Here is a 14,426-nt window from a genome sequence, read left to right as displayed (position 1 = left end):
TTCAAGGCAGTTTCACCACTGAAGAGGATACAGGTAAATCACACCTCAGTTTGGGAGGGAATGGTGAAATGGATCTAGAAACCACCTTTTTCATGCCAGGAAAAGCAGCAGATATTCTTACGTGGCGTCAAAATCATGCTCTATGGAAGCTGACAGCACGTGCCAGAGATATAACACAGAACATTCTGAAGGCAAACGTCACTATTGATTGTAATTCAGTTCAAGTTTAAGACACCTAACTATTGGTGTCCACACATCCAGTGTCCCATCTCATCATGACCAGTAGAACCCAGGACACAATTAGCTGCCAGGGCGCAGGTCCCTAATGGATCTGAGATGCTCTGCACACACCCAAGACTGGCAGATATGATGGGGGGTGTGGGGTGCATCTGAGAAACCTGAACCCTTTGTGGGATGGCAGCTGGGGGCCAGACAACACACAGGGTCTCAAACGACACTAGACACCTGTATTCAGACAAACATTATTTAAGCTATGACTTAAATTATAAGGACATTAATACAAATTAAGTTATGACAATATTCCATGACTCCATGACTGCCAATGGAGACTAGAGAACGATTCAGCCCAGACAGCTGGCTCTCTAAACTCCACTGACTTAATTGTATTTCCATGGGCTACAATGGCAGCACAGACTTCCAGCACACACTTTTAAATGTAGGTTTCTTAATTCCGAACGGAATCCTACTCCACCTTGACTTTGATTAAAAGATTAATTTTCTTAATCTTCTCAGACCTAAAACAGGACAACAGGACAAGACTCCTTGCGTCCCTTTAGAAAATGAGAAACACCAGGACCAAATCCTTACACCCAGGGATTTATTACAGAATGCCTTGAGAATAAGGCTCAACTATCGCTACTCAGAAGACACTGACTTCAGTATTAATCCTACCGGTATATCTATCTAGATAGAAAACAAAAATGGGAAACATTAAGATGCAAAAAAGCATACATTAAAGAACACTAACTCTAGTCTATACTGCTTGCTATTAAGCAATACGTAGGAATTTTAAAATAACTACTTGAGTGAAAAGGGATTATCATTTCCCAAAGGATAAAGTGTCTTCTACCAACATAAGCAATTGATTTTAGCTCTTACTTTAGATGCAAGTATATATACTTACATATCTATTGATGGAAAATATCTACTGAAACAAGACCTGCAACTACTCTTTGTTGAAAGCAGGAGTCACGTACAATGATATTTAAGGTAGAATAACTCACATTACATGAGTTTCATCTAGTCAGAAAAACAACAATGTGACTATACAGTGAGATACACACATAAAATAATTCACAGCTACTTATCAATGCTCACCTGCATTTCATACTTCAAGGTCATGTGGAAGCACCAAGATCCCAATCCCACAGCTGAAAACAAATCAAAACTATGGTTAGCATAAAAGTCAACATGTAAAACTTTCAGGTGCATTAACTTCAATGCATTAACTCTACCAGGAAGAAAAATTAAAACATCAGCATCCCATTGCAGGGACAAAACCTCAAGTCTTCCACAGCCTTCTACTTTACACTTCTGTCACTAGTGATGCCCTCAAGTTTATACTTCTTGGATGGTGGATGTCCTCTTTCCTTCCTCTCAATACTGTCTCCTATGAACTGGTATAATCTCAAGGAGGATAGGAGCGGAGAGAACCCAGAATGAATGAACATTACAATTCTATTTCTCCTCTTTTTTTAATTTTAATTACATTAAGATTTATCTATCTCAAACCTTCTATAATGCAAAGTGCGATTCAACTGCTAGTACTCCTGAAAGCCTGTGATATTTCTGCTTACTGTCCAGTTTTAGAAGGTAAATTTTACAAGGAGCTTTTAGTCAGCTCTAGAAGTAGGAATTAATTGCTATTAGAACTCAGAACTAGAAATTCAGAGTAAACAAAACCCACACAGTATGGATTCATTTTGTGAAATTGCCATTTCCAAGCCTCTTTCTTGGAAGCTCGTCCCTCTATGCAAAGACTTTCATTTATTTTAAATACTTTATTTTTAAAGTCCAAATTTACTTCTGAAATCAATTTATGAAATATCTACTTTGCCTACACACAGCTTTTTCAGTTAGACAAGGACAATATATCTTGGAAGTTAGATTCGACTGTTGAGAGCAAAGCTGGGGAAGTATTTAATGTATCATTCATTACTTTGAAACGTGATCAGTTAAAAACTCTCATTAAGCACTAGCTCATTTTTATTTTGCAAGAACAAGTACATTAATGTGATGTCTTGTCTTCCTTCAAGAAATTATGTTTTACCTCAGACTGTGGTTTCAGAGAAAACCGAGTAATTTGCACTCAAACCTTCATCACTGGGTAGGGCTGCTGTGCTTTGCTGCAAGAGGCTAACCTTCTCTACATACAAGTTAGATTCCACTGACACACCAACAGACCTCTGTCTAATAAACCGTGCATGTTGTAAATGATTCCCAAGACAGTTGATAGAAATGTCTGGAGATGTTTCTTTAGGTGCTATAAGACCAGAATTGTGATTATTACACATACTCAGTTAAACGAAATACCTAAGCACATAACTGTACTGAAACATAAAGCTGTACTACAGCTAGATTTAAAAACTTATTGCCAAATATGTTAAGGTGATTCATTCTCCGGGAAAATTAAGCACGGCTGTCTACCAGAACATAAACAACAATATGCACTTCTTTAAGTTCTGATTAAATTGGTTTGCTACTGAAAAATCTTTCCAAACAATAAGCAACAACTCTTTTTCACCTTCATTGAGATTTTAATGAGAAATTCTCATAGCCATTTTTCTATGCATACAGAATATATCACAACTACTGTTCATTCTGAAGAAAAAAACCCATTAAGATCATCATTAAAACAGTACCATCCATTATCCTGGCTGTCACAGTCATTTCAGCACCTCCATGATACAAATGCTTACAATTTGTAACAAGTGTAGTTTTCAAATATGGGCAACATCATTGCATAAGAAATTTCAACTGATTTTAAATTAACAAAATATGTAATTGGGGGTTTATTTTTTTGGGGGGTGAGGTTTTTGTGGGGGTTTTTTTGGTTAATGTTACTGGGGTTAATAAATCTCAACAATCAGCTACGAACTCCTCCACTTCCTCCTATATGATCAGAAGTTATTTCTAGATTATTTTTCCTCTCCAGTCTTTGCAGAAATCAAGAATGCTGCAGATATTAGTGTTTCAGGCCATAAATCCTGTGACTACAATTAATTTCCTAAAATAATAAAACCCCTTCATGCTTCTGTGTAATGATCACACTTGGAAGTTTCTTTGATTATGAAATTTTACTATGCATTGGAGAAAGATACTTTTGCTATATTTTGTAGCAATACAATAGTTATCTGAAAAAGAGAAGCTTACAGGAACTCGTCAGGTGGTCTTTCCCAAAATAAAAATCTCTACTGGAAATGGCTGTAATACTGCTTGCTGCAGTCTTGACAGAGCTCATGAGCACTGTCAAGTCTGGTATTTAAGTGCATTCAGCAGATAACCCAGAATGTTATATGACTAGAAATTTTATGACTAGATTATTCATCAGATGACGCTCTCCCTCTCAAGATTGCACAGACATTTCCTCAAACACTATCGTGGTAACTACATACAATAGCAGCATTTTGAAAAGATTGATTAAATGAAGACTAAGGAATGAAACATGATTCTTTACGTATCCCATTTATAGCTGCTTACTGCAGAGGTGTAACTTAAAAACACGTTTTACACTGCAGAGGAATAACTTAAAAATGTTTTACATCTAGACATCAAATGAGCTAAGAACCAAGTTTCTCATTTGGCATATATTCTATCTTAACACAGAACTGCACAAAAAGCTTCATTAATCTGTTTAAACAGAAAGAAGGAGGAAACTGCATTAAGAGATGAACTGAACCACAGCAGCTAAAGCATATGTCATACTCTGCTTCACTAACATCACTATATAACTGGTAAACTTCAGCAGAAGGAAATTAATTCCAATACTGCACTCACTGGGCCAAGAGCTGTGCTAGTGAGAGTAGCTTAATGCAAGGTGGTTAGTGTTCAGTGCTGAAAACACTGTGAAGTAAAAAGAGGAAACACCTATCACATGCCAAGGACTAGAAAATCTTATCTATCAAATCTAGGAAATCTGCTATGCCCGGAGGATGCTACCTTTTTGTCGCACTTAAAAGTCTAACTTCTAAACTTACAAGGGGCTGGATGTATATTTTTGTCTCCAGTAAATAGTGATTTAATACTTAGCTCAAATGTCTTCACAAGTAGCTTCTACCTGCGGTTGTACAGGAATGCAACTATCTTTAGATACCCTTCTCATGACGACTTCAGGATCAAGATGTTTCTAAGGAAGATGTACTTCACAAAAACCATCAGTGCAGTAAGACATTCTACCAGCTTTGTACTTGTCAAAATATGAGTGAGCATGATCACTACAATTACACCAATCAATTTCCCCATAAAGCCATTGACAAACACAGCAGCAGATTTGCTCCTTATTTTGTAAGCAGGGGTTAGTTTTCATTTTAGGTGTTTCCTTTTGCAAAGGAGCTTAACTCACTAAAAGCTGCATATTGGTTGGGAAGTTTTAACATCATCTGAAGCAATACCATTTCCTCTCCAACTACTGTAACTCACTTTTCATAGATACAAATCACTCAGCATTTTTACATCAATGAATCTCTCTAGTTACAGGGTATATATATAAATTATGTATTAAGCATGCAATACACATTAAGTCACAATATGATGAGATCAGAATAGCACTTAAGGAGACTGGAAAAGCAAAGTCAAGTTAGCTACTATATGTAAACAATATTGTCTTTTTTTGCCCTGCAGCAAATACAATGTGCAATCACTGCCAGATGATAAAAAAGTTGTATTAGTGAGGATGTAAAAAGCAATGTATCTGCAAACTTTACTTCATACACAATTATTTCACTATGCTTCAACACCATCAAAGACGTCGATCCATGCTAGAAATAATGTGACATTATACACAAGATGCAGCTCCATATATGAACCATATAAAATCTCTGGATCTGAACCCTACAGGAACACACAAGTTCCCTAAGAATTTTTAAATAGTTGTAGGAAGAATCAGAAGTATCAAATAATCTGTGATAATTCATTTCGACATAAGACTACCCACCAACATCCAAATTTTTTATTATAAGCCTAAAGCCTTTACAGAAAAAGCAGTTTATTAGGACTTCATAGACATGGTTTGGATTTAAACTCTACAGGCACCATATGAAAACATTCTGAAGGAAGAATGCTCTAGATACAAAAACCTTTATTTAGGTATCTACACATGACCTAGGTGTCAAAGCTTCCACTAAAGAGAATGACATTATAAAGAGTAATTCAGCTGGCCAAATATAAGAGGATATTTTAGGATGAGCCAAATGGTTCTCCAGACTTCACTGTCTCCCAGACCTCTCTGCACAGGTAGACACATGTTTAGGTGTTTGAATCTGGAACTGAATTCCACCTATGGTTTCTTACAATGGTAGAACTGAACTAAGGATAAACAACAATAGACATAAACAGTCAAAGAATGAAACAAGATGAAAAAGCAGAATTAAGTGAACAATTTGTATTCAATTATTTTGCTTAGTAATGGTTTCCCTCCACAGCGTAAGAGACAGGAGACACCTTGGTTACTCCAAGGGTACAGCTCTAGAAGTAAATTCCAGCACGGCCGGGACTGCTACCAGGTACTATAATGCAATCCTCTGTGCTAGTTAATTGTTAGAACAGTCTGCAGTGTGAATCTGGCCTGTTACAACTAGCACTTTCCCTGAGTAGCTCCCAGGCACAGCCCAGCAGCCCAAAGAGCCCAGGGCTCGTGCCCAGAAGGGAATTTGTACGCACTCACCTCGTTCTGGAGGGTAAGACAAACAGACATGGGCTGTTCCACACTACCTGGCTTCAGCACTCAGGAATGTTCCTGAGGATATTTGATTTACTAACGCTGATGGCCTAAGCACCTTCTCTACAGCTGTTAGGTAAGAATAAGGGAATTAACTCTGAAGGGCTGCTAACAACTATTTTCAGAGATACAGCATTTCATTGGAAATTAAGTTTAGTGAGTTGCTTACGAGTTCCTGTGTCTAACACAGAAAACTTTTTGCACCCTTTTTTCCTCCATTTTGGCACAGCTGGAATGACTAAGTCTTATTAAACAGACCAAAGAAATGCAAAACAGAACAGTCCTTCCAAATTTCAAGTAAAGCATCTAATGAAGTATATAACTCCATTGACTGCTTTTTCTTATCTTCTTAGAGCCAAAAAAAATTTACACACCTTTAAAAATTATATCGTTACCTTTATTTTTTTTTTAAATAAAGATCATTCTAGAATACAAACCATAAGGAAATGACAGATGGCAGAACATGATAAATTACCACAGCATCATAAGGAACCATTCAAAAACAACTGCTTATCCTTCGAGGTAGTGACAGCCTGACAATTTGTTCCACCTACTTCATGAGATGCAACATGCTAAAATAATTGCTTAAGATTATTCTTCATAATTTATAGGTTGATTAAATAGTTCTCTAAAGCTTAAAAATCGCATCCAGTTCCTATTGAGTTCACTGATAACACACTCTTTGAGCTGGAAGGCAGCAGAAATAAGGGCTGAGAACAGCGTGCTATATCTCAAAGAACTTGCTGAAAAGTGCAACTCAGTTGGCATCAGTACGAACAAGAACTTATTCGAACAGTTATTTAGAAATCCCCCTTCTTGTCCTGCCAAGTACAAGAATCATAGCATGTATGTGAAATGAACAGACCTTCCCTAATTGAAAATGCATTTGGTTCAAAGAGGAAACAAATATCAACAAAAGAAATTGTGGGGTATAAAGTGAAGCACTGAACATGGCGTGGTAAAACACAAAGGAACTGACAATCAGCTAAACGTCTGGAAGCATCCAAAAGAAACAGCTGATTTGGATCAAAATAACATCTAGAAACAACACTACTTATGTTTTCAAATGCTAACAGATTTAATTTTAATGTCTGCTTTGACAGCTGTCCCTTCCACTCCCATCTTCATAGCAGAATTGTTAAAGAATTTCTACTTTAACAAAACAACCTTTAGACACTACTAACTAGTTAGCTAGTTAGAAGCTCTGCTTTATGGTCTTTAATGATGTGGTTGTAAACTATCTTTAGATACCCTTCTCATGACAACTTCAGGATCACGATGTTTCTAAGGAAGATGTACTTCACAAAAACCATCAGTGCAATAAGACATTCTACCAGCTTTGTACTTTTCAAAATATGAGTGAGCATGATGATGCATGGTGCCTGAAGCAAAATCAGAAGTTTGTGTTAAATTCACTATCCCTTTACAGATTAAGTCTACACTTGTTTGTTACAAATTAAGTAAGTATAGTGAAATCTGTTATTAACTAAGATTATAATAACAGAAAGAATTCTCTCTGGTACCTTCTTACAAAAATAAATTTCTGTACTCTTACTCTGTTTCAGTATGCTTCTGATTCAGTCACATGAACAGAAAAAATGCCAATGTTCCTGGCACATTTCAACTGTATTTAAATTTGTTTATCTTCTCATTTGCTGCTTTTATTCTGTAGTAGAACAAATGTTAAGCGATTACTGATTCCAAACCATCCTGTTCCCGTTTTTCACTGAGAAACTACAAAACCTTCTATATTACTTTACATCTTTCAACTGCTGTAAAAGTCCAGTGTTACCAATACTGAAGCAGAAGAGAAACATTTTTGGAATTTAATATTAGGTTCCAACATACAAGATAAAAAATCAAGCCACACAAACATTTATCACTTCAGACAGGAGTCAAAGGCAGCCCTGTCACAGATGAGCAGAGCCCAGACAGAACTCAGGGCTGTCCTCCAGCACTGCTGTCAAATAGGCAGGCGGAGCTCCCCTTCATGAACACCAAGAACAGTACAAAACTGAAGTCCATAGCATTTATCACAATCAAAGACAGATAATTAAAAAAAAAAAAAAAACAAACAAAAAACAACATTAAAGGGTATATGAGAAATCCCCACGCAGGGCAGTTGCAGCGTAGCTGCCTGACGTTCTGGTTAGGTAGTGGTATACTTTGATCATAGTGAAGCGTCACTGACAGAGGTAGTCACAAGTTATGGTGAACACTGAGTCTCAAACAGAGTTTTACCTTCCTTTTTTTTTTTTTTTTTTAGAAAGAATGGCAGTATAGGATACTTAAATTCAAGAACATGCAAAGAGTTAATTTCAGCAAACTCTTCCACACCATTTCTTTCCCTGTCTTTTTTAAAAGTAAACCCTGACCTTCAAGAATTTCTTCTGCCAAACTGTTTTACACTGAGACAAAAATGAATAATTACTCAAAACCATACAAAGTCTACAAGTGGCTATTTGGAAAGTGTTCAGAAAACACCCAAAGCTGTACATTGTTGCTGCTTATCTTCCGCACATATCAGCAAATCCAACATAACTGAAAAACCATGAAGTTGTACCTAGTATATATTGCAGTTTAATTGGCATCAAGAGTATATTTAGCATACGGATATGTGGTTTTCAACAGTATTTCTCTAAATACATAAGTATGCCAAACTTAATAGTAACATTTACAATAAACCGATCTCTTACTACTAAGAAGAATGAGAAAGATAGCCTCCACACTGATAGGAGCTACAGCAAACAGAGGAATCATGTGAAACAGAAGTTCTGTGAAATCTACTTTGAGACCCAACTGCAAATTTGAACCATCTTCAAACATTTTCTCAAAAGGAACATGACTTACCGAATCATAGGATCACAGCATGCTCTGGGCTGGAAGGGACCTTCAAGACCACCCAGTCCCACCCCGCCGCCAGGGCCAGGGCCCCCTCCCCCCAGCCCAGGCTGCTCCCAGCCCCGTCCAGCCTGGCCTTGAGCCCTGCCAGGGATGGGGCACCCACAGCTGCTCTGGGCAGCCTGGGCCAGTGCCTTGCCGCCCTCATGGTAAAGAATTTCTTTCTTATATCTAATTTAAATCTAAATCTGCCCTCTTTCAGTTGAAAACCATTCCCCCTTGTGCTATCACTACAGGCCCTTGTAAAAAGTCCCTCTCCAACTTTCTTGAGGCTCCTTCTAGGCAACTTCTAGTTACACAATTAATGTTTTAAAAGAAGTTGGTTCTATTCTGGATTTTGTTATTTTAGAAAAAAACAGAATGCCCTTAAGGTCACCTATGCATGGATGTCCCATTGTTCTTCCATCCTTGCAAAACTTCCCAGATACAAAGGCAGTTAGGTTGTTGGGCGATATATGCCAAAGAGGAACGGAAAACAAATCAAACTCATGAAGGAATGATTTTCCAGTTCCTTCAAGATCTTTGCTATTTCCTGTATTACTGTTCCATACAAATGCCACAAAAATATTAATAGTGTGAAACTGTTTGGAAGTAGGACACACAAGAAATTTTCTGTAAATCATCATAAAAGGACACAGTAAGCTAACTACTTGGTTTACTAATATTTTCATATTGTTCATTGCATATCTGAGCTCTCTTTATAATGAAAAAGCAAATTAAGTTTTACACATACCTGTAAGACACAAATATGCAGCTAAATACCGTTTTTCAAGGCCATCTTTATAGGTCTGAATCGCACCATAGATTGGAGGTAGAATGAAAATCAGGTTACTCACTGTGTTCCCTGTAGGACAGAAACCAAAAGCAGATATTTTAGAATTGGGTATTATGCACTTTAAATAAATAGAGCTACATTCACTCATTAAAGACAGGTTCAATAGTTTTCCTATGGAAAGTTACACCTTTATGGAAGTTGTCTTCTGGTTTCACCCAAAACACAAAATTAAATTTTAGTACAATTCAGTTAACTACTTGAAGACTAGGAACATTTTAACTCTTTTGTCTTTTTTTCCACTTGTATGGATAGAAATTAAATGATAATTTAACTAAAAAGTTTGACTTAGATGGTGCTTACTTTCTTGGCAGGAGGAGAAAGACATGGTTACCTTGACTGCACAGCTTATGAACTAAAACCCAGTTCCTTAAGGAGATATAAGCCACAAACAGGTCAAGCCTGGTATTTTAAGAGAGCTGTTTGTTTGGGGTTTTTTTCTTTTCTTAAATCTATTCTTGGAACTCTCTCCTTCACACTCCCTTCAGATACTTTAAGGTCACCAAGTGACTCGTTCCCAAGTGAAACCAGTTCAATGTTTACTATCAGTGTGCTAGTCGCTGTGTGCACACAGAACACGCCAGACAGGATACTTACCTATCAGATCATAATGTAAGACCAAAGACTGTAAGAGGGTATGGTAAGGAACAGCAAGAAGTCAGAAGCCACTACTGATCGGCATGATAGGCAACTGTCAAAGCTTATCAACAGCTTGAACTTCAGCAAGACACCACTGCTCTCCATCCCTCCTGGGATGCAATACAAAGAAATGACACATGGCAGAGAAAGCAAGAACAAGCCAGGAGCCCAGCTCTCTTATCAGGGCTCATATCGACTCTTCCTGCACTGGGGAAGATGAAGGAACCTTTTTGTTTTCTCTTTCCCAGTCCGATTTAGATGTTTTTTCAAACTGTCCTGGCCTATGCAAAAGTACAACGAAATACTGAGAAGTTTAAGTGAAGCACAAGGAAATGGTACCTTTCTCAGCAGAAGGGATGCAGATTTAGCTTTTTAGCCTAACCACAAATCATAATTTTGAAAATAAAGGTTATGTAATGGGAATAAAATAACATACAATTTGGGAAAAAGAGCGAATTACTAAAAAACGCAGAACATTGCATGCTTTCACATGCCATCAGTTAAACATATATAACATTGAAACTCTAATTTCCAAATATCTCAATGAAAAGAACAATGTATGAGGCTATGGAGAGGGAACCCCCCCTCTATTTCTGGCTTTTTTTATTCAGCAGGAAATCTCAGAAAGAGTTTCACCTTCTAAAACAAGAATGAGCAGGCCACACCTAAATCACTCCCCTAATTCGAGCACCTATCTTTTCAGGAGTCCTACTTCCCAACAACCATTCCAAAGAAAAGTGAAAACTACCAAACTATGATCATGCAACTGCAAATTATTACAGCACCTCTGGATACAAAATTCCATACTTTAGAGGTTTACAGAAATTTCAAATCCAAATAGAAAAAAGGTTATTTGAGACCACATGAAGCAGCAGTGTACCTAGTTTACTTTACCAAGTTAGTTCTTCTAAATTCTCACAAAGTAGATTCAAATCTCAGTTTGAGTCTTCCTGACCAGATAAAATCACATCTGATGTTTATCAGACCTTTAAATCACCTCCTTATCGATTTAACATCACCTCCCGCACAACCATGAATTCACCAAGTTACAAACAAAACAGAGATGTGCCAGAGATCTTACTCTTCTAGTCAGCTCTGCAGTAAGTTCTTCCACGTAAAAGAAGCCCAGCTGAAATCAAAACACCTCTGCAAAGACATACAAGTTATACCAATATAAAAGGCCTTTTTCATGCTTAAATTCTCTGGGGAATCATTAACCTTTTACCATAGTCCCACAGTGCTGCAATGGGCAGGGATTCACTTTCAGTGGAGACCACGTTTGGAAGAAATTCACTAAGACTCAGTATTGTGCAGCAAACTGACCATTACCACGTCCACCCATAAATCATGCAAAGATGTCATCCCGCCTTGAAAAGTAGAGTAAAGGCTATGTAGTCTGGATAAAAAAATCTTCGGCATTCTAAGGCGGTTCTCAACTATGCCCATTTTCAAGACAGGTTATTAGACATTATAGAAACATCACTGCTCAAGGTCACTTTGTTATGAAACCGCCAAAATCCTGGCAAAAATTCAAATATGAAAATGCTGAACAAAAGAAATATCATGATGTTTATCCGCAATGAGGAAGGCACGTGACTTTGGAAGAGAGTGGCAGCAGGATAACAAACTTCAGATGTATGTAAGAATGCAGAAAAGAGATTCTTCTGTAGGAAAGCAAGGTTTCAACAGTTCCTGTAAAGCTATAATTATGTTAAATCATTGAAAATGTATGAGCATTTAATCTAGGACCGTCTTGCTGAGAGAGGAAATACCGTAGACCTAATCTAGCTGTAAATTCCTGCCACTCCTTCTCTGCACTTTTTGATCCACATTATTCAGAACATTTAGAGCACAGATTAGGCAAGCCTATTTGCAAAACATATTCATTGAAAGTTGTGCAAATTTTTCAAAAAGGGAAATGTGGGCAGGGAAACAATGAAGTCCTCTGGCGTGCTGCTAGAAAAATTACTTCTTTCGAGAACAAAAACTACAAGGCTGCTTTCGAATTCAAGGTCACTAGGAGCACATCTTTCAAAAAAGTCTAACTAGTCTTTACAGGATTATCCTCACATAGAATAGCTTATAAATTCATTAAAAGGGTTTTTTCCCAATTCCATCAAAAGATGGCAGTAGGATATGCACGGAGATTAGCAAACAATACCAAGAAAGAAGAAAAAGGTAACAACTACAGACCCATAACTCTAAAGTTAATTAACAAATAAGGAAGTGAAACCAGTTTTGAAGGAAAGCAATATGAAAGTTGAAAATGAGAAAAAAGTTAAACTGTCAAGAAACATAATCTTCTTCAACATATTCTCCTTTTTAAAAATAAAGGAAAAAAAATTCATGCAGCAGACCTCCTTGGGAAGACCAGAGATTGGAGAATTTGTAACTAAGGCAGGAGGCAGAAGGTATGCAAAATATTTAAAGAAGAGATTCTTGATTAATGCCTGTAAGAAATACAGTACATCAGGATTTAGATGCATGCATGTGGATGGACCTGGGCTTAAACTCTGTACAGCATTCTTCTATTTCAGTACTGGATTCCTTGAATACTGGTCCAGGGAGTGACCTATTTTTTCTTTATTGACCCAAGACTGCTTCTCAGCATTTTATCTTCAGCAAGTCTGTCAACAGAAAGGAAGACTAGGTTATCAGAAGAAGAAAGGAAAGAACTTGTGGGCTGAAATGACAGGAACAGGATTAAATATGATGGCCAAGAACACGTCTTTCAATGTGAATATGACTCCTTATTCAAAATGTAGGATTAATCTATCTGAAGAGGCAGAAAAGTGAATAAAGACTGCATGATGACTGATCATAAGACATCACTGTAGGCACCCAACCCCCTAAATTTACTTTCAGTAGAGGCAGGGAAAATACTAATGCCTTCAAGCAAGCCAATAGTAGAATACACCATTCTCTAGTTATTGATAAAAGAAAAAGAGAAAACACATCAGGCACCAAGAAGCATCACTCAGATGGGAGTGACGAATGGGAGCTTATAACATCAGAAGGGACAACAATTGCTTAGGTCACCTAGCCTAACAGAAGAATGGCTGGATGGAATAAAACTGCACTCTGTAAACACATGGATAAATGCCAAGGTTGGAAAGGAGCTACCTGAACTAACGGATAATATGGACAAAAGAATAAATAGATATAAACTAGCCCAAGACAAATGCAGGATATAATGAAGAGGAAAGTTTCCCACTGAAGAGGAAATATTTACAACTGCTCCCCAACAGAAATGGGTAGCATGATGAACCTCCTGCTTTCAGAGGAAAGCTCAACAAGCTCAAAAGCCAGAGTACACGGTGTGGTGGCCCATCACATTAGTAAAACACACTGTCCACAAAGATTATACATGGCACTAGGTAAAGTGCTAAATCAATGCCTAATCACGATAAATACAGATGTGTAACTGGCCTTAAAATTGTTCACAAAAGTCTTTCAAGGCTGTTTTACTCCAAGCCACTGTTTCAAAATACTGCTTTATTCATTTAGAGAATGCTATACGGCAGCAGAACAAAACCAGATTTATGCAAAACAATTTCCACAGGGCTCTGTCTACGGGCAGGACAGCTGTAGGAGTGTTAAATCACATCTGCAACCCTGTTCTATGAAAACAACAGCAAAACCTGACAAGTCTTTTTTATGCTGCATGTACATTCAGAGTTATCTTCAGGTGCTAAAAAAAAAATGCATATTATTATAAATGCACAAAGACTGACCACCTCGAAGACACTCAACATAAATCCGAAGAGAAAATGGTATTTGCCAGCAAACACAGGCACAGTATACTGCTTACTGTTATACAGGCAGCTTGGTACAGTTAGAGCATACACAAATTTGTAGGACCATACCTTCATAAAGTCTCAATTTCCCCAAATGTATAGTTAATTCTACATTAGGAAAGTCATTTCTACAATACATTTGGATGAGGAATCAAAAGGATAAAATAAGTTGTATATAAGTTCAGTTGTAACAGAACATGGTCATAAAGATATAATAAGCAGGATGAAAAAACATCAGGAACACAACACCAGGAGTTAGAATATAGGTGATGTTTTCAGTGAGGGAGAAAAAGTGTTATTA

The 14,426-nt window shown here is 37.3% G+C and overlaps 1 protein-coding gene across 2 annotated transcripts in view; it reads right to left on the bottom strand.

Moving 5' to 3' along the window:
- Positions 1-14,426, bottom strand: part of ACER3 (alkaline ceramidase 3) — a 59,509-nt gene that overhangs the window by 29,351 nt on the left and 15,732 nt on the right. For both annotated transcript variants that reach the window (XM_005440954.3, XM_027807769.2), the window contains 2 exons: positions 9,591-9,701; positions 1,339-1,391 (listed from right to left, as the gene is read on the bottom strand). In XM_005440954.3, the coding sequence (XP_005441011.1) occupies positions 1,339-1,391; positions 9,591-9,701 (164 nt within the window). The remainder of the gene's footprint in view (positions 1-1,338; positions 1,392-9,590; positions 9,702-14,426) is intronic.

Source organism: Falco cherrug, chromosome 2 (genome assembly GCF_023634085.1).
Source record: "Falco cherrug isolate bFalChe1 chromosome 2, bFalChe1.pri, whole genome shotgun sequence".
Lineage (NCBI taxonomy): Eukaryota > Metazoa > Chordata > Aves > Falconiformes > Falconidae > Falco > Falco cherrug.
Note: the sequence above shows the minus strand (reverse complement) of the source record. Positions and strands in the feature narration are given on the sequence as shown.